General features: G+C 43.1%; 1 protein-coding gene across 3 annotated transcripts in view; it reads left to right on the top strand.

Moving 5' to 3' along the window:
• LOC139417399 (copine-8-like) overlaps positions 1–27,525 on the top strand; it is a 214,340-nt gene that overhangs the window by 158,620 nt on the left and 28,195 nt on the right. For all 3 annotated transcript variants that reach the window (XM_071166673.1, XM_071166672.1, XM_071166671.1), the window contains 4 exons: positions 6,204–6,245; positions 8,324–8,399; positions 13,168–13,221; positions 14,441–14,502. In XM_071166673.1, the coding sequence (XP_071022774.1) occupies positions 6,204–6,245; positions 8,324–8,399; positions 13,168–13,221; positions 14,441–14,502 (234 nt within the window). The remainder of the gene's footprint in view (positions 1–6,203; positions 6,246–8,323; positions 8,400–13,167; positions 13,222–14,440; positions 14,503–27,525) is intronic.

The following is a 27,525-nucleotide window of genomic DNA, read 5'->3' as shown; positions in this document are numbered from 1 at the left end:
TACTATCCAGGTCTGCCCGCCCGTCCAGCATCACTACTCTGGACAGTTCTGACTTTGAATATGTAGACAACTACAAATACCTAGGTGTCTGGTTAGACTGTAAACTCTCCTTCCAGACTCATATCCAACATCTCCAATCCAAAGTTAAATCTAGAATTGGCTTCCAATTTCGCAAACAAGCATCCTTCACTCATGCTGCAAACATGCCCTCGTGAAACAGACGATCCTACCGATCCTCGACTTTGGCGATGTCATTTACAAAATAGCCTCCAATACCCTACTCAATAAATTGGATGCAGTCTATCACAGTGCCATCCGTTTTGTCACCAAAGCCCCATATACTACCCACCACTGCGACCTGTACGCTCTCGTTGGCTGCTCCTCGCTTCATACTTGTCGCCAAACCCACTAGCTCCAGGTCATCTACAAGACCCTGCTAGGTAAAGTCCCCCCTTATCTCAGCTTGCTGGTTACTATAGCAACACCCACCTGTAGCACACACTCCAGCAGGTATATCTCTCTGATCACCCCCAAAACCAATTATTCCTTTTGTCGCCTCTCCTTCGAGTTCTCTGCTGCCAATGACTGGAACGAACTACACAAATCTCTGAAACTGGAAACACTCATCTCCCTCACTAGCTTTAAGCACCAGCTGTCAGAGCAGCTCACAGATTACTGCACCTGTACATAGCCCACCTATAATTTAGCCCAAACAACTACCTCTTCCCCTACTGTATTTATTTATTTATTTTGCTCCTTTGCACACCATTATTTTTATTTCTGCTTTGCACATTCTTCCACTGCAAATCTACCACTCCAGTGTTTTACTTGCTATATTGTATTTACTTCGCTACCATGGCCTTTTTTTTGCCTTTACCTCCCTTATCTCACCTCATTTACTCACATCATATATAGACTTATTTTTCCATTCCGTTTCATCATTTCATCTGTTGGAATCCTCTGCCCTTGTTCTTTTATTTTTTTCATTGGCTGTATGCGATTGTGATGCATGAAATGGGTTTTTCTGATCTTTCTGAACCAGCCATGTCATCCCATCTCCAACAGATGTTCTCAGTCATGTTGTCTCACGTCAGCCACCTGTAACAGCGAGTAAAATGCCGCTCTGGTTTTCCCGTCAGACTTTCACTACGCATATTAATTACAATGGAAATGTTGTGAGTTTTTAAGATCTCAGTTTGTAGTGCCATAGATAGAGATGTATGATGTAGTATGATGTATGATGTGTTGTAACGTTATCGGGTTGTTTTTCTGTTTCATCATTGACATAGAAGGGAAACGAGAGCAAATTGACTTTGACAGGCGCATCAGTACGGAATCATCAGAGGAGCTGGTCTAATGTCAAAATACATCAGTTCCCTTCTCGTGTCTGTCAATCAAAAGTTTAGGACAGGGGTTCTCTCCCTCTCTCCATGTGTTTAAGGCAGTATACATTACGGCAGGGATAGCAGGGTAGGACTGTAGCAGTGTGTTTCCCCCCTCCTTGTTTGGGAGATGATAGCTGATTGACATGGCCTTGGGGGGGACCAATGTGATCTGTGTCTGAGTGATGTGGAGGAGAGGCTATGTCTGTCTGACCTCTCTCTCTCAGCCTGCATCCTCCAACTTGTTTTGGGAACTATAATTATCATGATGTGTTCCCCCCTTAGGGGGTTGTTGTCTACCTTTGGCAGGCAGGAGGAGAGGAACAACTCACCCCAAAAAGTTTGAGAAACTCTTTCTGTCTTAACTTTATCTCCTCGGATATAAACTTCCATCTGCACTCACAAATTCAGTTTCTATTAAATGTAAAATCAATTAAACGTTACATTCATCAGTGGGTCTTTCTGTGCGTAGCTCCACTTCATTTAAACGTCACATTCATGGTGATTACAGAAGGCTGTTTCAGACTTATTCGCTTTATTTTATTATTATTTTTCAAAGAATGTAATTAGCGTGCATTCACTCAAAAAAAAACATGAAATTCTCTTGATAGGATAATTTATTTTTGTATTTCTTTCTATCCCCCCTTAAATGCTCTTCTGAAACATTTTCCATGTCCGTTCACTCAAACATTCATCTCAAGGGTGTTATGTGAACCTCTCTGGCTATGATTGATTTAATTATCAGTGTTGCTTAATGCGTACTGAGGTTTAAATGGCCTGTCTCACTGATGTGGAAACCAAACACACAGTCAGACTTTTAATAGTCCAGCTCTCAGGCATCTTAAAGGGACAATTTGGGATTGATTGGTACAGTCGTTCCTCAATTAAAAGTTTTGAGATTATGCCGCGGGACTTAGAGGTTATTTGTGGTTTAGTACGGTACCCTGCATCACTGCTTCATTGTTCCAAACCACCACAAGGGGGAGTTAGAGCACTGATTACACTTTTGGGTCCCAAGGCGCTAATGTGTCTCTAACTGACAATGAATGGGCGACATAAACCGAATCGAAACGGATAATTGTGCACGACATCAAAATTGAATTTCGATAAACTGAATGATGAGGATGAAGAAGGTGATTGAATTTAGAACAATAGTGTAAGAACTGGTCTTCCTCTGTCCTGCACACCCAGAAAAATACACATATTTTTATGTTACTACTCATCAGTATTACTTACTAAAACTGTTGTTACACTAAGGTTTTTATTGTAAGAGAAACTCAAATGTTCAATTATATTCCATGATATTCTTAAGATACATGTGTTGACTGAATATTAGCAGGAAGTTATGTCTGCTAAATAATCAAGTTGAAGACACAGTCATATAGCCTCGGCACCTACATAAAGCTGAGTGACTCAGTCATATAGCCTCAGCACCTACATAAAGCTGAGTGACTCAGTCATATAGCCTCGGCACCTACATAAAGCTGAGGGACTCAGTCATATAGCCTCAGCACCTACATAAAGCTGAGAGACTAAGTCATATAGCCTCAGCACCTACATAAAGCTGAGTGACTCAGTCATATAGCCTCGGCACCTAACATAAAGCTGAGAGACTGAGTCATATAGCCTCGGCACCTACATAAAGTTGAGTGACTCAGTCATATAGCCTCGGCACCTACATAAAGCTGAGTGACTCAGTCATATAGCCTCGGCACCTACATAAAGTTGAGTGACTCAGTCATATAGTCTCGGCACCTACATAAAGCTGAGTGACTCAGTCATATAGCCTCGGCACCTACATAAAGCTGAGTGACTCAGTCATATAGCCTCACCTACATAAAGCTGAGTGACTCAGTCATATAGCCTCGACACCTAACATAAAGCTGAGAGACTCACTCATTCATGGCTTTGGGACAAAATAAATAAGTACCACCATTCTTTCTGATAGTCATTTATAAAGACATTTTATGGTTATCCTGACCTGGATGCAATGTATTGTAGTCTCTAAAAGGAAAAATATTTCCACTGTCTCTTGCGCATGTCAAGACAGCGCTGCTCTGAGACAAGCATGGGGACTGGTCTTGATAAATCAATGAGATTTATAACTGTTGTTACACTAAGGTTTTTATTGTAAGAGAAACTCAAATGTTCAATTATATTCCATGATATTCTTAAGATACATGTGTTGACTGAATATTAGCAGGAAGTTATGTCTGCTAAATAATCAAGTTGAAGACACAGTCATATAGCCTCGGCACCTACATAAAGCTGAGTGACTCAGTCATATAGCCTCAGCACCTACATAAAGCTGAGTGACTCAGTCATATAGCCTCGGCACCTACATAAAGCTGAGGGACTCAGTCATATAGCCTCAGCACCTACATAAAGCTGAGAGACTAAGTCATATAGCCTCAGCACCTACATAAAGCTGAGTGACTCAGTCATATAGCCTCGGCACCTAACATAAAGCTGAGAGACTGAGTCATATAGCCTCGGCACCTACATAAAGTTGAGTGCCTCAGTCATATAGCCTCGGCACCTACATAAAGCTGAGTGACTCAGTCATATAGCCTCGGCACCTACATAAAGTTGAGTGACTCAGTCATATAGTCTCGGCACCTACATAAAGCTGAGTGACTCAGTCATATAGCCTCGGCACCTACATAAAGCTGAGTGACTCAGTCATATAGCCTCACCTACATAAAGCTGAGTGACTCAGTCATATAGCCTCGACACCTAACATAAAGCTGAGAGACTCACTCATTCATGGCTTTGGGACAAAATAAATAAGTACCACCATTCTTTCTGATAGTCATTTATAAAGATATTTTATGGTTATCCTGACCTGGATGCAATGTATTGTAGTCTCTAAAAGGAAAAATATTTCCACTGTCTCTTGCGCATGTCAAGACAGCGCTGCTCTGAGACAAGCATGGGGACTGGTCTTGATAAATCAATGAGATTTTTATTTTCACTGAATCTCCGTTTGGGTATAGGTTAGACTAGAATTAGGGTGTGGAAATGTTAGGATTATTTTGCTCATACTGTAGTACTGTAACCTACTCCCGACCGGTCACGTTGTACAGCGCCATTATGGGCTATTGTACAGCGCCATTAAGACAATAGATACTTTGTGAAAGGAAGGAAGAACCACTGTACATCAAATTTTTGAGTTTTTAATGACTGATATATTAGACTATTGATTACTAAAGAATATAACTTATAAAATGCCTCATGAGCTTAGTTCAGCTGTCTTACTCCATCACAACCAAAAATATGTTGTCTCTAGCCACATCCCTCAACTGTTTATCAAACAAACAGCCACATTGTTTGAATCCCAGATTGGCCAATTCAATTTGAAAGACTACAGTCATTCTAATGATGCTTTCTGACACACACACTAACCCATACACACTAACCCATACACACTAACCCATACACACTAACCCATACACACTAACCCATACACACACTCACTAACACACTCACACTAACCCATACACACTAATACACATACTAACACACTCACTAACACACTCACACTAACCAATACACACTAACACACATACTAACACACTCACTAACACACTCACTAGCACACATACTAACACACTCACTAACACACACACACTAACCAATACACACTAACACACTCACTAACACACACACACTAACCAATACACACTAACATACTCACTAACACACTCACTAACACACACACACACAAACCCACTCACTAACACACTAACACACATACTAACAAACTCACTAACACACTCACTAACACACTCACTAACACACACTCACTAACACACTAACCCATACACACTAACACACATACTAACACACTCACTAACACACCAACACACACCAACACACACACTATAACACACCAACACACACTAACACATTCACACTCACTAACACACACACACTAACACACACATACTAACACACTTACTAAAACACTCACTAACACACACTCACTAATACACTAACCCATACACACTAACACACTCACTAACACACTAACACACTCACTAACACACTAACACACACTCACTAACACACTAACGCACACTCACTAACACACTAACGCACACTCACTAACACACTAACACACACTCACTAACACACACACACTAACACACTAACCCATACACACTAACACACACACTAACACACCAACACACACTAACACATTCACACACACTAACACACATACTAACACACTCACTAACACACACTCACTAACACACCAACACACACACACTAACACACCAACACACCAACAGACATACTAACTCACTCACTAACACACATACTAACACACATACTAACACACTCACTAACACACACTCACTAACACACTAACACACACACCAACACACACACACACACACACACACTAACACATACACACTCACTAACACACATACTAACACACTCACTAACACACATACTAACACACTAACACATACACACTCACTAACACACACACACACACACACACACACACACACACACACACACACACACACACACACACACACACACACACTAACACACCAACACACACACTAACACACTCACTAACACACACACACTAACACACCAACACACACACTAACACACACACACACACACACACACACACACACACTAACACACCAACACACACACTAACACACTCACTAACACACACACACTAACACACCAACACACACACTAACACACACACACACTAACACACACACACACACACACTAACACACCAACACACACACCTTCCTCATCTCTGGGTATGTTTTTGTTTTTCAGGACGATCAAGGCAGAGGTGTACGACTGGGACAGAGATGGCAGGTTAGGAGACTACACACCCAGAATAATGTTTCCTTCACATTATGTTCCAGACGGGGAACGATTTATACATGCTACAGTATGACGTGTGTTATGTCCCTCCTTATGTTTTACAAGATTAAGCACTTTCTCAACCCTCAACCTAAAAGCCTTCATCCTACATACAGTGCCTTGCGAAAGTATTCGGCCCCCTTGAACTTTGCGACCTTTTGCCACATTTCAGGCTTCAAACATAAAGATATAAAACTGTATTTTTTTGTGAAGAATCAACAACAAGTGGGACACAATCATGAAGTGGAACGACATTTATTGGATATTTCAAACTTTTTGAACAAATCAAAAACTGAAAATTTGGGCGTTCAAAATTATTCAGCCCCCTTAAGGTAATACTTTGTAGCGCCACCTTTTGCTGCGATTACAGCTGTAAGTCGCTTGGGGTATGTCTCTATCAGTTTTGCACATCGAGAGACTGACATTTTTTCCCATTCCTCCTTGCAAAACAGCTCGAGCTCAGTGAGGTTGGATGGAGAGCATTTGTGAACAGCAGTTTTCAGTTCTTTCCACAGATTCTCGATTGGATTCAGGTCTGGACTTTGACTTGGCCATTCTAACACCTGGATATGTTTATTTTTGAACCATTCCATTGTAGATTTTGCTTTATGTTTTGGATCATTGTCTTGTTGGAAGACAAATCTCCGTCCCAGTCTCAGGTCTTTTGCAGACTCCATCAGGTTTTCTTCCAGAATGGTCCTGTATTTGTCTCCATCCATCTTCCCATCAATTTTAACCATCTTCCCTGTCCCTTCTGAAGAAAAGCAGGCCCAAACCATGATGCTGCCACCACCATGTTTGACAGTGGGGATGGTGTGTTCAGCTGTGTTGCTTTTACGCCAAACATAACGTTTTGCATTGTTGCCAAAAAGTTCAATTTTGGTTTCATCTGACCAGAGCACCTTCTTCCACATGTTTGGTGTGTCTCCCAGGTGGCTTGTGGCAAACTTTAAACAACACTTTTTATGGATATCTTTAAGAAATGGCTTTCTTCTTGCCACTCTTCCATAAAGGCCAGATTTGTGCAATATACGACTGATTGTTGTCCTATGGACAGAGTCTCCCACCTCAGCTGTAGATTTCTGCAGTTCATCCAGAGTGATCATGGGCCTCTTGGCTGCATCTCTGATCATTCTTCTCCTTGTATGAGCTGAAAGTTTAGAGGGACGGCCAGGTCTTGGTAGATTTGGTAGATCAGTGGTCTGATACTCCTTCCATTTCAATATTATCGCTTGCACAGTGCTCCTTGGGATGTTTAAAGCTTGGGAAATCTTTTTGTATCCAAATCCGGCTTTAAACTTCTTCACAACAGTATCTCGGACCTGCCTGGTGTGTTCCTTGTTCTTCATGATGCTCTCTGCGCTTTTGACGGACCTCTGAGACTATCACAGTGCAGGTGCATTTATACGGAGACTTGATTACACACAGGTGGATTGTATTTATCATCATTAGTCATTTAGGTCAACATTGGATCATTCAGAGATCCTCACTGAACTTCTGGAGAGAGTTTGCTGCACTGAAAGTAAAGGGGCTGAATAATTTTGCACGCCCAATTTTTCAGTTTTTGATTTGTTAAAAAAGTTTGAAATATCCAATAAATGTCGTTCCACTTCATGATTGTGTCCCACTTGTTGTTGATTCTTCACAAAAAAATACAGTTTTATATCTTTATGTTTGAAGCCTGAAATGTGGCAAAAGGTCTCAAAGTTCAAGGGGGCCGAATACTTTCGCAAGGCACTGTACATCCCTACCTTTAATTATGTCAACTGCCAACTCAATACACCATGAAGACAACCTCTTAGCATCAGCTACCCAGAACCTCATTCCTATTCACACGATGATAGTGGATAAAACCATCATTTACAGTGATATACTTCTTTATTTTTACAACACTGCTATATGTTTCACTAGCTTCATTCCTGTACTATTGAGACATTTTACACAATACATCCCATTATACTTCAACACCCTCCCAGGAGGGAATGGCTATTTAGTTTGTTGTTGTTGTTGTTGTTTATTTTACCTTCCAGCCATGACTTCATCGGTGAATTCACCACCAGCTACCGAGACCTGTCCCGAGGCCAGAGCCAGTTTAATGTGTACGAGGTGAGTGGCGATGGAGGGAGCACTCATTCTATTGTGTTCACACTAAAAACGTTATGTCTCCCACGGGCATACACTTAAAAAACAGACCGCATGTCCTTGTAGGCTGGAAGTAGAAAATAAACACAATCTTACCCAGTCAAGAGATACAGTACGTTACTACAATATTAGCATTAGCGCTAGTGTCTACTCAACCTTATTTCTAGTATTAGCATAACTTCCCCCGTGTGCCCACAGAGTTTGGCCTTGGTAACTTGGACAGCATAGTGGATGAGATTTAGAAGGAGATGGAAAGATACAGTGTGGGGCTAGAGGGCCAGACCTTGATTAGACTTCTCCCTGCATGGATATTAGTCTGCGTCGCAAACAGCACCATGTTACCAATGCAGTGCACTACTTTTATTGGCACAGGTGAAAAGTAGCATCTTATTGTAGCCAATAAGGGGTGCCATTTGGAACACAGTGACTACAGTGAAGTGGATATAAGAACGTTAGTCCCTGGCCCAGTTTCTGACTGGTCCTGTACGTTAGCAACTCAATTAAGTCATGGACCTGGCTTTAGTTAGGGAGAGATGGAGGGAGGTAAGGAGAGATGGAGAGAGAGGGAAGAGAGGTAGGGAGAGATGGAGAGAGGGGAGCGAGGTAGGGAGAGATAGAGATAGGGAGGGAGAGAGAGAGAGAGAGAGAGAGAGAGAGAGGGAGGGAGAGATGGAGAGAGGTAAGGAGAGATAGAGATAGGGAGGGAGAGATGGAGAGAGGTAAGGAGAGATAGAGATAGGGAGGGAGAGATGAAGAGAGAGTGAGGGAGGGAGAGATGGAGAGAGGTGAGGAAAGATGGAGAGAGGTGAGGAAAGATGGAGAGAGAGAGAGGGGCAGGGAGAAGGGGAGTTAGGTAGGGAGGGAGCGAGGGAGGGAATATATGTTAGGAGACCTGTGTTGTATGATATGATACAGTATATTAAGTCTGTAGGGGGAGATGGAGGGAGGTAAGAAGAGATGGGGGGAGAGGGAGAGAGATAGGGAGAGATGGAGAGAGGGAGAGAGGTAAGGAGAGATGGAGAGAGGTAAGGAGAGATAGAGATAGGGAGGGAGAGATGGAGAGAGAGAGGGGGAGGGACAGATGGAGAGAGGTGTGGAAAGATGGAGAGAGAGAGAGAGGGGAGAAGGGGAGTTAGGGAGAGATGGAGAGACGTAAGGAAAGGGTGGGAGGGAGGTAGAGAGAGAGAGAGAGACAGAAAGAGACAGAGAGAGACAGAGAATATATGTTAGGAGACCTGTGTTGAATGATATGATACAGTATATTAAGTCTGTAGGGGGAGATGATTAGTGAAGCCTGGGTCTTTACCAGGCCAGGAGGAGAACCACAACACTATGACAGAGAGGATAGAGAGGCCTGGGGGGGAAGAGATGGGAAGGCTACCTTTGACTTGATATTCAGCACAGTTCACCAAACACTTGCACATTGTGTGAATGTTAAATAAAATTTGATTTTTCACTTGCTTCGTAAACAACAAGTATCGACTAACAGTGAAAACAAAAAAATTGAAAATAAATAAATGCACAATGAGTAACGAAGCTACAAGCTTGGCATGTCTACATTTGGGGAGTTTCTCCCATTCTTCTCCGCAGATCCTCCACAGATCCAGCTATTTACAGGTCTCTCCAGAGATGTTAGATCGAGTTCAAGTCCGGGCTCTGACTGGGCCACTCAAGGACATTCAGAGACTTGTCCCGAAGCCACTCTTACGTTGTCTTGGCTGTGTGCTTAGTCGTTGTTCTTTTGGAAGGCGAACCGTCGCCCTAGTCTGAGGTCCTGAGCACTCTGGAGCAGGTTTTCATCAAGGGTCTCTCTATACTTTGCTCCATTCATCTTTCCCTTGATCCTGACTAGTCTCCCAGTCCCTGCATCTTAAAATAATCCCCACCATATGATGCTGCCACCACCATACTTCACCGTAAGGATGGTGCCAGGTTTCTTCCAGATGTGACGCTTGGCAGTCAGGCCAAAGAGTTCAATCTTGGTTTTGTTGGATGTCTAAAAACCTGTTTTTGCTTTGTCATGATGGGGTATTGTGATGTCATGATGGGGTATTGTGATGTCATGATGGGGTATTGTGTGTAGATAGTTGAGAAATGTGTTTTATTTAACAAAATGTGGAAAAAGTCAAGGGGTCTGAATACTTTCCAAAGGAACTGTAAACAAAAGTATGTGGACACCTCTTAAATTAGTGGATTTAGCTCTTTCAGCCACACCCATTGCTAACAAGTGTGTAAAATCAAGCACACAGCTATGCAATCTTCATTGACAAATATTGGCAGTAGAACGGCCTTATTGAAGAGTGCAGTGACAAGATGTCAGTTTGTAAAATGTCTGCCCTGCTAGAGCTGCCCCGGTCAACTGTAAGTGCTGGTATTGTGAAGTGGAAGCGTCTCAGAGCAACACCGGTTCAGCCGCAAAGTGGTAGGCCACACAATCTCACAGAACGGGGCCACCAAGTGCTGAAGCTTGTAAAAATGATCTGTCCTCAGTTGCAACACTCACTACTGAGTTCCAGACTGAGTGTATGTGATGAGTCAAAAGAATTAGTGCAAAAAGGGTAAATGCAGATAGTCCGGGTAGCTATTTGGTTAACTATTGTGGGTAGACTTGGTGCATCAGAACCGCTTGCCATGCGGTAGCAAAGAGGACAGTCTGAATTCTTTGCGAATTTGTTGGGCCTTCCTCTGACACCACCTAGTATAGAGGTCCTAGATGGCAGGGAGCTCGGCCCCACTGATATACTGGACCATACTCACTACCCCTTGTAGCGCCTTGCGGTCAGATGCCAAGCAGTTGCTATACCAAGCAGTGATGCAGCCAGTCAAGATGGTGCCGCTGTTGAACTTTCTGAGGATCTGAGGGCCCATGACATATCTTTTCAGCCTCCGGAGGGGGAAGAGGCGTTGTTGTGCCTTCTTCATGACTGTGTTGGTGTGTGTGGACCTTGTTTTTCCCTTAGTGATGTGGAACTTGAAGCTCTCGACCTGCTCCACTACAGCCCCGTCGATGTAGATGGGGGAGTGCTTGGCCATCCGTTTCCTGTAGTGCACGATCAGCTCCTTTGTATTGCTGATGTTGAGGGAGAGGTTGTTGTCCTGGCACCACACTGCCAGGTCACTGACCTCCTCCCTATAGGCTGTCTCATCGTCGTCGGTGATCAGGCCTACCACTGTCATGTTGTCAGCAAACTTAATGATGGTGTTGAAGTCGTGCCCAGCCACCCAGTCGTGGGTGAACAGGGAGTACAGAAGGGGACTAAGCACACACCCCTGAGGGGCTCCTGTGTTGAGGGTCAGCGTGGCGGATGTGTTGTTGCCTACCCTCACCACCTGGGAGTGGCCTGTCAGGAAGTCCAGGATACAGTTGCAGAGGGATGTGTTCAGTCCCAGGGTCCTGAGCTTAGTGATGAGCATGGAGGGCACTATGGTGTTGAACGCTGAGCTGTAGTCAATGAACAGCATTCTCACGTAGGTGTTCCTTTTGTCCAGGTGGGAAAGGACAGTGTGGAGTGCAATAGAGATTACATCATCTGTGGATCTTTTGGGGCGGTAGGCAAATTGGAGTAGGTCCAGAGTGTCTGGGATGATGGTGTTGATGTGAGCCATGACCAGCCTTTCAAAGCATTTCATGGTCATTTAGACAGGTTACCTTAGCATTCTTGGGCACAGGAACTATGGTGTACTGCTTGAAACATGTAGGCATTACAGATTGGGTCAGGGAAAGGTTGAAATGTCAGTGAAGACACTTGCCAGCTGGTCACTCGCATGAGTACGTGTCCTGGTAATCCTTCTGGCCCAGCGGGCTCGTGAATTTTGGCCTGTTTAAAGGTCTTACTCACATCGGCTGCAAAGAGCATGATCACACAGTCTTCCGGAACAGCTGGTGCTCTCATGCATGGTTCAGTGTTGCTTGCCTCGAAGCGAACATAGAAGGCATATAGCTCATCTGGTAGGCTGGCGTCACTGGGCTGTTCGCGGCTGGGTTTACCTTTGTAATCCGTGATAGTTTGTAAGCCCTGCCACATCTGACAAGCATCAGAGCCGGTATAGTAGGATTCAATCTTAGCCCTGTATTGATGGTTTGCCTGTTTGATGGCTCGTCTGAGGTCTTAGAGGGATTTCTCTGTCCGAAAGAGTATCCTGCTCCTTGAAAACGGCAGCTCTAGCCTTTAGCTCAGTGTGGATGTTGTCTGTAACCCATGGCTTCTGGTTCGGATATTTATGTACGGTTACCGTGGGGATGAAAATTATGGTGGAGACATTCTGTACAAAAAAATGGCTGCCATCCACTGTAGCACCATATGTGTGTGTACGTGTGTATATGCATGTGTTTCTGTGTGTGTGTGTGTGTGTGTGTGTGTGTGTGTGTGTGTGTGTGTGTGTGTGTGTGTGTGTGTGTGTGTGTGTGTGTGTGTGTGTGTGTGTGTGTGTGTGTGTGTGTGCCTTTGTGTGCCTTTGTGTGCTAAAACGTTTATATTGGCATGTGCTGTTCCGAAATACAAACCACGGTGGATTGTATTCCATAGTTATGAGGCGTGGATACACATGCACGTAAATACACCCAGGGTAGACCCCCATGGAAAGACTGGAATAATCTATATTGGACATATACTGTACCACACCACTTCAGGCCTTATTGCTTAACTGGCCCATGGGAATGAAGACATTTTACAGGGTTTTTATGTTGACAAATCTATGATATCAAGCTCGTATTGTGGTTGTTGAATCCTAGGTGGTGAATGCCAAGAAGAAGATCAAGAAGAAGAGATACATCAATTCTGGGACGGTGAGTCTGTCAAAAAGGTTCAAATATAGAGCATCGCTTCCTTCCTGGCGCAACCGTATATTCCTTCCCCGTTTATTTGTTGCTGTGTTCATAAATTAGTTTGTGGTTAGTGGATTGCAATAAAAAAAGTGGTTGTCTCTTCTGAATCCATTCCTGGATACTTAACAAGATACTGTACTTTAGATACTTTTTGTTTCGTTATAGTTTAGAGTCTAGAGACAATTAACAAATACCACTATACCACTAGAGAGGAAAGAAGTTGTAACAACCTCAAACAAAGTGAACCGGTCAGAGTACTCTGTCCTCTGTTGTCCTATCAGTCAGTTATCATTCTGTTGTCCTATCAGTCAGTTATCATTATTGTTGTCCTATCAGTCAGTTATCATTCTTGTTGTCCTATCAGTCAGTTATCATTCTTGTTGTCCTATCAGTCAGTTATAATTCTGGTATCCTATCAGTCAGTTATCAGTCTGTTGTCCTTTCAGTCCGTTATCAGTCTGTTGTCCTATCAGTGACTGAGTGGCTGCCTTGCCGAGTCAGTGACTGATATTTAGGAGGAAGTCAGTGCATTGTTATTATTGCCTGGGCCCAAACACACAAACACACACACACACACACAACACACAAACACACTTTGGCATGCTGAGCTTCAATACGATGACGGTGACTAGATAATTAAAATCAGAGAGAAAGACATCCATCATGTCGCTCTCACCACACCTCAGTGAGATGGATCTGTGTGTGTGTGTGTGTGTGTGTGTGTGTGTGTGTGTGTGTGTGTGTGTGTGTGTGTGTGTGTGTGTGTGTGTGTGTGTGTGTGTGTGTGTGTGTGTGTGTGTGTGTGTGTGTGTGTGTGTGTGTGTGTGTGTGTGTGTGTGCGTGCGTGCGTGCGTGCGTGCGTGCGTGCGTGCGTGCGTGCGATTGAGATGGATCAATGTTCTAATATTAATATGCCGCTCTGATGTCAAACAAACTCATTCTACCGAGATGAATCCCTCTTGGGAAGCGGGTTGGTTAACCCGGGGGGGGGCCTGGAGGCAGGGGGCTAACGGTTAATGTGTTTAAATTGGTAATTGGTAATTTGTGATTGTTTTGATTACTGATGTGGTGAGTAATTATGATTCAATTGGAGAATACATTGCATTTGTGACTTTGTGTTGATTACCTAAGTGTTGAATATACATGTTTGGTAACTGCTTTGAATATTCTCTCTACCCAGGTGACCATGCTGTCGTTCGCGGTGGAGTCAGAACACACATTCCTCGACTACATTAAAGGAGGGTGAGCTGGTTCAGAAGTTTACATTACAGTATTTCAATATACAGAAACAATGACAACTTTTAAAACTAGCCTCTAAAGTCTCTGATCTTGATGTTGCGTGTGAAAACGGGTACCCTGCAGCTGAAGAGCGGAGGTCAAGACAACGTCCGCAGTAGCCCAATCTGAGAGTTGATCAATCCTATCGATTCATGTTTACATTTGATTTTAAGAAATAGCTGTTGTAGACTTTAGTGAGCAAAGATGAGATTTGTTTCTTATCAAGACACAACCATGTGACCAGGTCCAATTGACAGTCAGGCAGGGTTATTGAATGATAAAAGGGTCACGAAAACGACACGTTTATATGACCCTAGATGAAAACGACACATTTATATGACCCTAGATGAAGCCTACTACCGTTTTCAGGATGTATTTTTTTGGTTGTGCCTCAACTGGCTACCCTAATCCCTATGTAGCGCCACGGGCCAAAAGTGTCTCTCCGACTGTTCTGTTGGGGCTGTAGACAAGTTTCAGCTTGTCCTCTCGTCTCTTGACGGTGACATGACAACACTGTTAAGATCTGCCTGACAGACAACACCATATTCACTTTATAGCGCACTACACCCTATGAGGCCTGGTCAAAAGTAGTGCACTACATCCTGTGGGTCCTTGTCAAAAGTAGTGCACTACATCAAATCAAATCAAATTTATTTATATAGCCCTTCGTACATCAGCTGATATCTCAAAGTGCTGTACAGAAACCCAGCCTAAAACCCCAAACAACAAGCAATGCAGGTGTAGAAGCACGGTGGCAAGGAAAAACTCCCATTAAAAGGCCAAAACCTAGGAAGAAACCTAGAGAGGAACCAGGCTATGTGGGGTGGCCAGTCCTCTTCTGGCTGTGCCGGGTGGAGATTATAACAGAACATGGCCAAGATGTTCAAATGTTCATAAATGACCAGCATGGTCGAATAATAATAAGGCAGAACAGTTGAAACTGGAGCAGCAGCACGGCCAGGTGGACTGGGGACAGCAATGTCAGGTAGTCCTGGGGCATGGTCCTAGGGCTCAGGTCCTCCGAGAGAGAGAAAGAAAGAGAGTATTAGAGAGAGCACACTTAAATTCACACAGGACACCGAATAGGACAGGAGAAGTACTCCAGATATAACAAACTGACCCTAGCCCCCCGACACATAAACTACTGCAGCATAAATACTGGAGGCTGAGACAATTACCACCAGTCTACCTGCTGTTATTACCATCAGTCTACCTGATATTACAGTTTACCTGCTGTTATTTCCACCAGTCTACCTGCTATTACAGTCTACCTGGTATTATTACCACCAGTCTACCTGCTGTTATTACCATCAGTCTACCTGTTATTACAGTCTACCTGCTATTATTACCACCAGTCTACCTGCTATTACAGTCTACCTGCTATTATTACCACCAGTCTACCTGTTATTACAGTCTATCTGCTATTACAGTCTACCTGCTATTATTACCACCAGTCTACCTGCTATTACAGTCTACCTGCTATTATTACCACCAGTCTACCTGCTATTATTACCACCAGTTTACCTGTTATTACAGTCTACCTGTTATTACAGTCTACCCGCTGTTACAGTCTACCTGCTATTACAGTCTACCTGCTATTATTACCACCAGTCTACCTGCTACATTTACCACCAGTCTACCTGCTGTTATTACCATCAGTCTACCTGCTATTACAGTCTACCTGCTGTTATTTCCACCAGTCTAGCAGGTAGACTGATGGCTATTATTACCATCAGTCTACCTGTTATTACAGTCTACCTGCTACAGCAGTCTACCTGCTATTATTACCATCAGTCTACCTGCTATTATTACCACCAGTCTACCTGCTGTTATTACCTCCAGTTTACCTGCTATTATTTCCATCAGTCTACCTGATATTACAGTCTACCTGCTATTATTACCATCAGTCTACCTGCTGTTATTACCACCAGTCTACCTGCTGTTATTACCATCAGTCTACCTGCTATTACAGTCTACCTGCTATTATTACCATCAGTCTACCTGCTATTATTACAATCAGTCTACCTGATATTACAGTTTACCTGCTGTTATTTCCACCAGTCTACCTGCTATTACAGTCTACCTGCTATTATTACCACCAGTCTACCTGCTATTACAGTCTACCTGGTATTATTACCACCAGTCTACCTGGTGTTATTACCTCCAGTTTACCTGCATTAGTCTACCTGCTGTTATTTCCACCAGTATTTTTCTATTACAGTCTACCTGCTGTTATTGCTCTGCATAATAGCCCTGTAGCTGTCCTGAATTTAACCCAGTAGCTGTCCTGGTTTCAGCCATGTAGCCATGTAACTGTCCTGGTTTAAGCTCTTTAGCTGTCCTTGTTTCAGCCCTGTAACAATCCTGGTTTCAGCCCTGAAACAGTCCTGGTTTCAGCCATGTAACTGTCCTGGTTTCAGCCATTTAACTGTCCTGGTTTCAGCCATGTAACTGTCCTGGTTTCATCCCTGTAGCTGTCCTGGTTTCAGCCATGTAAATGTCCTGGTTTTGGCCCTGTAGCTGTCCTGATAAAATCCCTGTAGCTCTCCTTGTTCAGCCATGTAAATGTCGTTGTTTCAGCCCTGTATCTGTCCTGGTTTCATCCCTGTAACTGTCCATGTTGTAGCCCTGTAGCTGTCCTGGTTTTAGCGCTGTAGATGTCCTTGTTTTTGCGCTGTAACATCCCTGGTTTCAGCCCTGTAACTGTCCTGCATAATACCCCTGTAGCTGTATTGAATTTAGCCCTGTAGCTCTCCTGGTTTTGGCCCTGTAGCTGTCCTGGTTTCAGCCCTGTAGCTGTCCATGTTTTAGCCCTGTAACTGTACTGGTTTCAGCCCTGTAGCTGTCCATGTTTTAGCCCTGTAACGGTCCTGGTTTCAGCCCTGTAGCTGTCCTGGTTTCAGCCCTGTAGCTGTATTGAATTTAGCCCTGTAGCTCTCCTGGTTTCGGCCCTGTAACTGTCCTGGTTTCAGCCCTGTAACTGTCCTGGTTTCAGCCCTGTAACTGTCCTGGTTTCAGCCCTGTAACTGTCCTGGTTTCAGCCCTGTAACTGTCCTGGTTTCAGCCCTGTAACTGTCCATGTTGTAGCCCTTTAACTGTCCTGGTTTTGTCCCTGTAGCTGTCCTGATAAAAGCCCTGTAGCTGTCCTGATTTTAGCCATGTAACTGTCCTGGTTCCATCCCTGTAAATGTCCCGATTTTAGCCATGTAACTGTCCTGGTTTTGATCCTTTAGCTGTCCTTATACAGCCATGTAAATGTCCTCGTTTCAGCCCTGTAGCTGTCCTTATACAGCCATGTAGCTGTCCTGGTTTCATCCCTGTAACTGTCCATATTGTAGCCCTGTAGCTGTCCTGGTTTCTTCCCTGTAACTCTCCATATTGTAGCCATGTAACTGTCCTGGTTTTAGCCCTGTAACTGTCCTGGTTTCAGCCCTGTAAAAGTCCTGGTTTCAGCCCTGTAGCTGTCCTTATACAGCCATGTAGCTGTCCTGGTTTCATCCCTGTAACTGTCCATATTGTAGCCCTGTAGCTGTCCTGGTTTCTTCCCTGTAACTGTCCATATTGTAGCCATGTAACTGTCCTGGTTTTAGCCATGTAACTGTCCTGGTTTCAGCCCTGTAAAAGTCCTGGTTTCAGCCCTGTAACTGTCCTGGTTTCAGCCCTGTAGCTGTCCTGGTTTTAGCCCTGTAAATGTCCTGGTTTCAGCCATGTAAATGTCCTGGTTTCAGCCCTGTAACAGTCCTGGTTTCAGCCCTGTAACCATCCTGGTTTCAGCCATGTAACAGTCCTGGTTTCAGCCCTGTAGCTATTGTCGTTTCAGGCCTATAGTTGTCCCTGTGCTTCAGTGTCAGTTTGCTGTGTCTGTTCGACCATGTCCTAGATCTGTCAATGCCTCTCATGGCCTCTCTCTGTCCCACTCACCCACCCATCCACCCACACAGACAGGAAGGCGGGTTATCTTGCACCACTGAATCCCAACTCAACCCTTACACCCTATCCTCTTGAGACTTGTGAGGAGCTGAGAAGATTAGGCAGGTGTCCCATTGGTTACGCCTGTACAGTCTCATATGTATGGAATCACCCCAGCACTATGGGGGGAAAGCTGCAAGAGGTCCCATTGGTTACGCCTGTACAGTCTCATATGTATGGAATCACCCCAGCACTATGGGGGGAAAGCTGCAAGAGGTCCCATTGCAGCGACATGACGTACCACTTCCGACTCCTAACCCAGCAGTTTCATGGAAACTAGGAATTGACATGGCCATGGGAATCTAGATGTACACAGGTGCCTAGGGGCTACGGGGTTAGGGGTCGATTTGTGATTCAGGCCATCTCTGCTGACCACCGTCTTCTAAGCCTCTGCTATCACTCAGTGTCCTGTGTTCAGTATCCTGTGTTCAGTGTCCTCTCCTTACTTGAATGAGTGAGTGTCCCCGGGAAAGGACTCCCCACCATGCCACACTACGAGATATTGATGACACTATGCTTTCTTTGGATTCCATTCTCTCCTGTGTGTTTAGCCTCGTACAACCACTCACGTACTAATAGGCAAACGAAAGCACATCGACTTTGATCAATGTGGTCTGATGAATGGGCTCTTTGAGGATAAGAGGTGATATCTCTTTTCCGGGGACACAGAGCCATTATGGTAGATCTCAGAGTCGAATAGGGTTTTCATTCATGTTGAAGTGATGTGTGGAATATAATAGGTCACGAAGGGAAAAAAAGATGGATCATATTTTCATTACCCTTTTATTGAATGATTCTTTTTAAATTAAATCTTGAATGAGACGACCTGTAGGAATGGATCCTTTAAGACTTCTTCTATTGTATTTAAGTCCCTTGTTCATGTTTAATAGATTGAGCCAAATATAGCCTGTATAAAGCGAGAGAAATTTGATATTGCACTTTTTCCATGGGTAATATTTTTAATTTTGTTCTGGTTTTAAAATGTCAGTGGAAGGGAGTGGAAGTCAAACTTTGTTGAATGAGATAGGTTTGGGCGGTGACCAGATGTTCATGTCATCATACAGTCCTTTACGGTATTACCGGCATAGCACAAAAGGGGGTGCTAAAAACACAAGAAAAGCCCATTGGGCCTCTATTACCAGAATGCTAACAACATTTGCACAAGCTAATAGCGAAATCAAATAGATGCTGTTAACTAATGCTAACAAGCTAAAACAAATATAACTCATTGCAAAGACAGGCAAATCCAGCTTATAAAGTTATAAGCTTATAAAGAGTAGCTAGTAGCTACCATTTCAGTGAGTGTGGACATTTACAAGTACAAGTGAACGAGAGAAATTGTGCAAATGAACAAAATTGTGATGCATGATTTTCTGAAGGAACAGCAGCATGTGTCCACAGAGCTGAGGGGAAAGAGGAGAATAAAAACACTAGTAGGAAGCACAAGGAAAACATTTACAGATAACTCATCCAGAGCTCTTTGACTTCTGGCAGAAAGCCATTAAGATATTTGATGGCAAACATTTAATAATGAATTGCATACATTTTGTAGTCATTTGCATTCAAGTGTAACTTCATCACCTAATGTACGCCGTACAACAGACTCCCTGATAGAACTAGAACGCTACAGACTCACCAGCTGATAGAACTACAACACTAAGGACTCACCAGCTGATAGAACTACAACACTACGGACTCACCAGCTGATAGAACTACAACACTACGGACTCACCAGCTGATAGAACTACAACACTACGGACTCACCAGCTGATAGAACTACAACACTACGGACTCACCAGCTGATAGAACTACAACACTACGGACTCACCAGCTGATAGAACTACAACACTAAGGACTCACTAGCTGATAGAACTACAACACTACGGACTCACCAGCTGATAGAACTACAACACTACGGACTCACCAGCTGATAGAACTACAACGCTACGGACTCACCAGCTGATAGAACTACAACACTACGGACTCACCAGCTGATAGAACTACAACACTACGGACTCACCAGCTGATAGAACTACAACACCACGGACTCACCAGCTGATAGAACTACAACACTACGGACTCACCAGCTGATAGAACTACAACACTACGGACTCACCAGCTGATAGAACTACAACACTACGGACTCACCAGCTGATAGAACTACAACACCACGGACTCACCAGCTGATAGAACTACAACACTACGGACTCACCAGCTGATAGAACTACAACACTAAGGACTCACCAGCTCCCACCGTCTCCCGTTGTGTTCTATTTGGGTTCCTGTGGCTCCCTGTAGTTGCATTAGCATGAAAAGACCACCTTTGTTCCTATGTACAGTGCATTCGTAAAATAGGTTTTCAGACCCCTTGACATTCCAACATTTTGTTACGACACAGCCTTATTGTAAAATTGATTAAATAAACAAACATTTTAATCAATCTACACACAATACCACATGATGACAAAGTGAAAATAGGTTTTTGAGACTCTAAATTGAGCTCAGGTGCATCCTGTTTCCCTTTATCATCCTTCAGATGTTTCTACAACAAGATTGGAGTCCACCTGTGGTAAATTCAATTGATTTGGCATCATTTTTGAAAGGCACACACCTGTCTATATAAGGTCCCACAGTTGACAGTGCATGTCAGAGCATCAACCATGCATCGAGGTCGAAGAAATTGTCCGTAGAGCTCAGAGACAGGATTGTGTCAAGATTCCGGATCTGAGGAAGGGTACCAAAACATTTCTGCAGTATTGAAGGTCCCCATGAACACAGTGGCCTCCATCATTCTTAAATGGAAGAACTTTGGAACCACCAAGACTCTTCCTAGAGCTGGCCGCCTGGCCAAATTGAGTAATTTGGGAAGAAGGGGCTTGGTCAGGGAGGGGACCAATAACCCCATGGTCACTGACAGAGCTCCAAAGTTCCTCTGTGGGGATGGGAGAACCTTCCAGAAGGACAACCATCTCTGCAGCACTCCACCAATCAGGCCTTCATTGTAGTGGCCAGACGGAATTCACTCCTCAGGAAAAGACACATGACAGCCTGCTTGGAGTTTGCCAAAAGGCACCTAAAAGACTCTCAGACCATGAGAAACAAGATTTTCTGGTCTGATGAAACCAAGATTGAACTCTTTAGCCTGAATGCCAAGCATCACGTCTGGAGGAAACCTGGCACCATCCCTATCATGGTGGTGGCAGCATCATGATGTGGGGATGTTTTTCAGAGGCAGGAACTGGTAGACAAGTCAGGATCAATGGAAAGATGAACGGAGCAAAGTGCAGAGAGATCCTTGACGAAAACCTGCTCCAGAGCGCTCAGGACCTCAGATTGGAGCGAAGGTTCACCTTCCAACAGGACAATGACCCTAATCACACAGCCAAAACAAACCAGGAGTGACTTCGGGACAAGGGTTCAAGTCCAGACTTGAACCCAATCAAACATCTCTGGAGAGACCTGAAAATAGCTGTGCAGCGATGCTCCCCATCCAACCTGACATAGCTTGAAAGGATCTGCGGAGAAGAATGGGAGAAACTCCCCAAATACAGGTGTGCCAAGCTTTTAGCGTTATACCCAAGAAGACTCGAGGCTGTAATCGTTGCCCAAAGGTGCTTCAACAAAGTACTGAGTAAAGTGTCTGAATACTAGTGTAAATGTGATATTTCAGTTGTATTGTTTTTGATAAATTAGCAAAAATGTCAAAAAAAATGTTTTTGCTTTGTCATTATGGGGTTTGTGTATAGGGGTTGATGGGGGGGGGGGGACTATTTAATCAATTTTAAAATAAGGTTGTAACGTAACAAAATAGTCATGGAGTCTGAATACTTTCTGACAAACTGACACAAATAGCACCAGCATTTCAGTTCTATTAAAGTGTATGACATTGCTGTGGTTGTTAGCGTCCAGGGAATTGGTATAACAGTAAACTATTTTGGCATACAGTTGAAAGCATCAATCTGAATTTCTATAATCTCACACTGATAGGAAACAATTTTTGGAAAGCGAGGCACTCATATTTGAAGATGAAAACAATAAATTGCCTAAATGAAATGGGTGAGGAATGAAAAATACAACCATCGACAGTCAGAGAAAATAACCAATCTGAGGAAGGAGTTGTGTATGAAATGACAAGTCCAGCTTGGCTAGAGGATATACTGTATTGATGGGTTGGGAGGCCCTAGTGAATTAAACCCATGTAATTCCACCATTATTTTTCTGTGAACGTTATCCACTTCTGAGCTAACCAATGGGAATACTTTAAACTGTGTTCCATGGGAAAGGATTATCATGGGAAAGGATTATCATGGGAAGGCATTATCATGGGAATGCATTATCGTGGGAAGGCATTATCATGGGAAAGCATTATCGTGGGAAGGCATTATCGTGGGAAGGCATTATCGTGGGAAGGCATTATCGTGGGAAAGCATTGCCACAGTTCCCTCTGTCTGTCTGTTAGTTGGGAAACCAGAGCTCTAACTAACTCAATCCAGAGTAACAAGCTATGGTCAGATGCTTCCTGCAGTAGGATAGGACCAGGGACTAGAAAGAGATGATATCTGCAGTATGATATGACTAGGGACTAGGAAGAGATGCTTCCTGCAGTATGATATGACTAGGGACTAGGAAGAGATGCTTCCTGCAGTATGATATGGCTAGGGACTAGGAAGAGATGCTATCTGCAGTATGATATGACTAGGGACTAGGAAGAGATGCTTCCTGCAGTATGATATGGCTAGGGACTAGGAAGAGATGCTATCTGCAGTATGATATGACTAGGGACTAGGAAGAGATGCTTCCTGCAGTATGATATGGCTAGGGACTAGGAAGAGATGCTATCTGCAGTATGATATGACTAGGGACTAGGAAGAGATGCTTCCTGCAGTATGATATGACTAGGGACTAGGAAGAGATGCTTCCTGCAGTATGATATGACTAGGGACTAGGAAGAGATGCTTCCAGCAGTATGATATGATTAGGGACTAGGAAGAGATGCTATCTGCAGTATGATATGATGTGGGACTAAGAGATGCTATCTGCAGTATGATATGACTAGGGACTAGGAAGAGATGCTTCCTGCAGTATGATATGACATGTGACTAGTAAGAGATGCTTCCTGCTGTATGATATGATTAGGGACTAGGAAGAGATGCTATCTGCAGTATGATATTACTAGGGACTAGGAAGAGATGCTTCCTGCAGTATGATATGACGTGGGACTATGAAGAGATGCTATCTGCAGTATGATATGATTAGGGACTAGAAAGAGAAGCTATCTGCAGTATGATATGACTAGGGACTAGGAAGAGATGCTTCCTGCAGTATGATATGACGTGGGACTATGAAGAGATGCTATCAACAGTATGATATGACTAGGGACTATGAAGAGATGCTATCCGCAGTATGATATGATTAGGGACTAGGAAGAGATGCTATCAACAGTATGATATGACTAGGGACTAGGAAGAGATGCTTCCTGCAGTATGATATGACTAGGGACTAGGAAGAGATGCTTCCAGCAGTATGATATGATTAGGGACTAGGAAGAGATGCTATCTGCAGTATGATATGATGTGGGACTAAGAGATGCTATCTGCAGTATGATATGACTAGGGACTAGGAAGAGATGCTTCCTGCAGTATGATATGATTAGGTAAAGATGCTTCCTGCAATAGGATCTGACTAGGGACTAGGGTTGGGATGCCTCCTGCTGTATGATATGACTAGGGACTAGGAAGGGATGCTTCCTGCTGTATGATATGACTAGGGACTGGAAGAGATGCTTCCTGCTGTATGATATGACTAGGGACTAGGAAGAGATGCTTCCTGCAGTATGATATGACTAGGGACTAGGAAGAGATGCTTCCTGCAGTATGATATGACTAGGGACTAGGAAGGGATGCTTCCTGCTGTATGATATGACTAGGGACTGGAAGAGATGCTTCCTGCTGTATGATATGACTAGGGACTAGGAAGAGATGCTTCCTGCAGTATGATATGACTAGGGACTAGGAAGAGATGCTATCTGCAGTATGATATGACTAGGGACTAGGAAGAGATGCTTCCTGCTGTATGATATGACCAGGGACTATGAAGAGATGCTTCCTGCAGTATGATATGATTAGTTAAAGATGCTTCCTGCAATAGGATCTGACTAGGGACTTCCTGCTGTATGATATGACCAGGGACTTGGGATGCTTCCTGCTGATATGATATGACTTCCTGCAGGGACTAGGGTTGGGATGCTTCCTGCTGTATGATATGACTAGGGACTAGGGTTGGGATGCTTCCTGCTGTATGATATGACTAGGGACTAGGGTTGGGATGCTTCCTGCTGTATGATATGACTAGGGACTAGGGTTGGGATGCTTCCTGCTGTATGATATGACTCGGGACTTGGGTTGGGATGCTTCCTGCTGTATGATATGACTAGGGACTAGGGACATTAAAACATCAGGCTGTGGATTTCTGAATGGAGCTAAATACTTAAACCTGTCACGGTCTTCCTCCTGTTCATCTTAAGTGGAGAGGCGAGAAAAATGCGGCGTGGTATGTGTTCATGATGAATATTTAATTAAAGAAAGTACTGAACACTGAATACAAAAACAATAACGACCGTGACGCTATAAATGAGACCTGTGCTGACACAAGCAACTAACATAGACAATCACCCACAAACAAACAGTGCAACCCAGGCTACCTAAGTATGATTCTCAATCAGAGACAACTAAATGACACCTGCCTCTGATTGAGAACCATACTAGGCCGAAACAAATCCCCAAAATCATAGAAAAACAAACATAGACTGCCCACCCAACTCACACCCTGACCATACTAAATAAATACAAAACAAAGGAAACAAAGGTCAGAACGTGACAAAAACACACTGATTGCTTCACGCTTTCTGCTCACCATGGTAATCACAGGATTCAATCTGATGTAACCAGGCTATATGAGGAGAGCCAATCATTGTTAATCACCATAGAAGAAGCCCAATGCTAACAGCTAGCTACAGCTATGTCTTTAAAGTCTCACCTCTTAGGGAATGGATGGGGACATGAAGGGGAAGTTTGTTTTCCCCCAAATTCACTTCCTTTCCTTCTTTTCAAGTTCCTTGGCTGTCATCCTTTGCATTTCTCATGATTGAAATATGGCTTAGGGTTTTATTAAGCGCGTGTGATGCTGTTTGCAGATTGTTTATAGACATACTGTATGCGAAAGGAATTCATGATTATTAATCAGAATAAATACTACTACTGGCAGAATTTAGATGATGGTGTTGGTGGTGATTGATTATTGTGATGATGATGATGGTGTTGATGATGGTAATGATGATGATGATGGTTTTAATGATAATGATGATGTTGATGGTAACGATGGTAATGATGATGATGGTTTTAATGAGCATGATGATGATGATGGTTTTAATGATGATAAGGATGATGATGATAATGATGAGGACATAATGATAATGACGATAATGATAATGATGATGATGATGGTGTTACTGATGATGATTATGATTATGATGATGATGATGATGTTGATGGTGATGATGATGATGGTGTTATTAATGATGATGGTGATATTGATGGTGATGAGGATGATGGTGTTATTAATGATGATGGTGATATTGATGATGATGATGATGGTGATATTGATGATGATGATGATGGTGATGATGATGACGATGATGGTGACGATGATGATGATGGTGATGATGATGATGATGGTGTTATTAATGATGATGGTGATATTGATGGTGATGATGATGATGGTGTTATTACTGATGATGGTGTTATTAATGGTGATGATGATGTTGATGGTGTTATTAATGATGATGGTGATATTGATGATGATGATGATGATGATGGTGTTATTAATGATGATGCTGATGGTGTCACTGATGATGATGATGGTGATATTGATGATGATGATGATGATGGTGTTGTTAATGATGATGATGATGATGGTGTTACTGATGATGATGATGATATTATTAATACTGAATGATGGTGTTATTAATGATGATGATGATGATGGTGTTACTGATGATGATGGTGTTATTAATGATGATGATGATGATGATGATGGTATTATTAATGATGATGATGATGATGATGATGATGATGGTGTTACTGATGATGATGGTGTTACTGATGATGATGATGATGATGATGTTACTGATGATGATGATGATGATGATGATGGTGATATTGATGATGATGATGATGATGGTGTTACTGATGATGATGATGGGGATATTGATGGTGATGATGATGGGGATATTGATGATGATGATGGTGTTACTGATGATGATGATGATGATGATGATGATGGGGATATTGATGTTGATGATGATGATGATGATGGGGATATTGATGATGATGATGATGATGGGGATATTGATGATGATGATGGGGATATTGATGATGATGATGGTGTTACTGATGATGATGATGATCATGAGGATGATGATGATGATGATGATAATGATGATGGTGTTACTGATGATGATGATGATGATATTGATTATGGTGTCGATGATGACGGTAATTATCGTGATGGTGATGACACACAGTTGTCATCGTTATATATTTAAATGAAACACTGCGTAGAACAGCAGTGATGAGGTTATTCATTGTGTAGTTTCGATACTACGTTAGTTATCACTAATCCCTTGTCTCTCATTATGGACACTTAGTTTCCTGTCAAATCATGACTACTTTCACCTCCCTCGGCTCATTATTGGTTTATAAGAAACATTTTGGGAAAGGACTCCTTATCTCGCGGTTTTCCTAAATGTTAGTGATGCTGTTTGCATATACACTGACAGCCTAATGATAAACCATGATTATACACTGTAGGCAAAAATACAATAGAGATGACTAACACAGCACTCCATTTAAAATGGATGATGTTAATATACAATACAACAAAAGTGGGAATCAGATGAGGCTGAACAAGAAAACAGACCCTGACAGCTTGGAGAGCTGTTGATGAGGGTTTTGTCAGAAC

This window comes from Oncorhynchus clarkii, chromosome 9, assembly GCF_045791955.1.
Source record: "Oncorhynchus clarkii lewisi isolate Uvic-CL-2024 chromosome 9, UVic_Ocla_1.0, whole genome shotgun sequence".
Classification (NCBI taxonomy): domain Eukaryota; kingdom Metazoa; phylum Chordata; class Actinopteri; order Salmoniformes; family Salmonidae; genus Oncorhynchus; species Oncorhynchus clarkii.
Note: the sequence above shows the minus strand (reverse complement) of the source record. Positions and strands in the feature narration are given on the sequence as shown.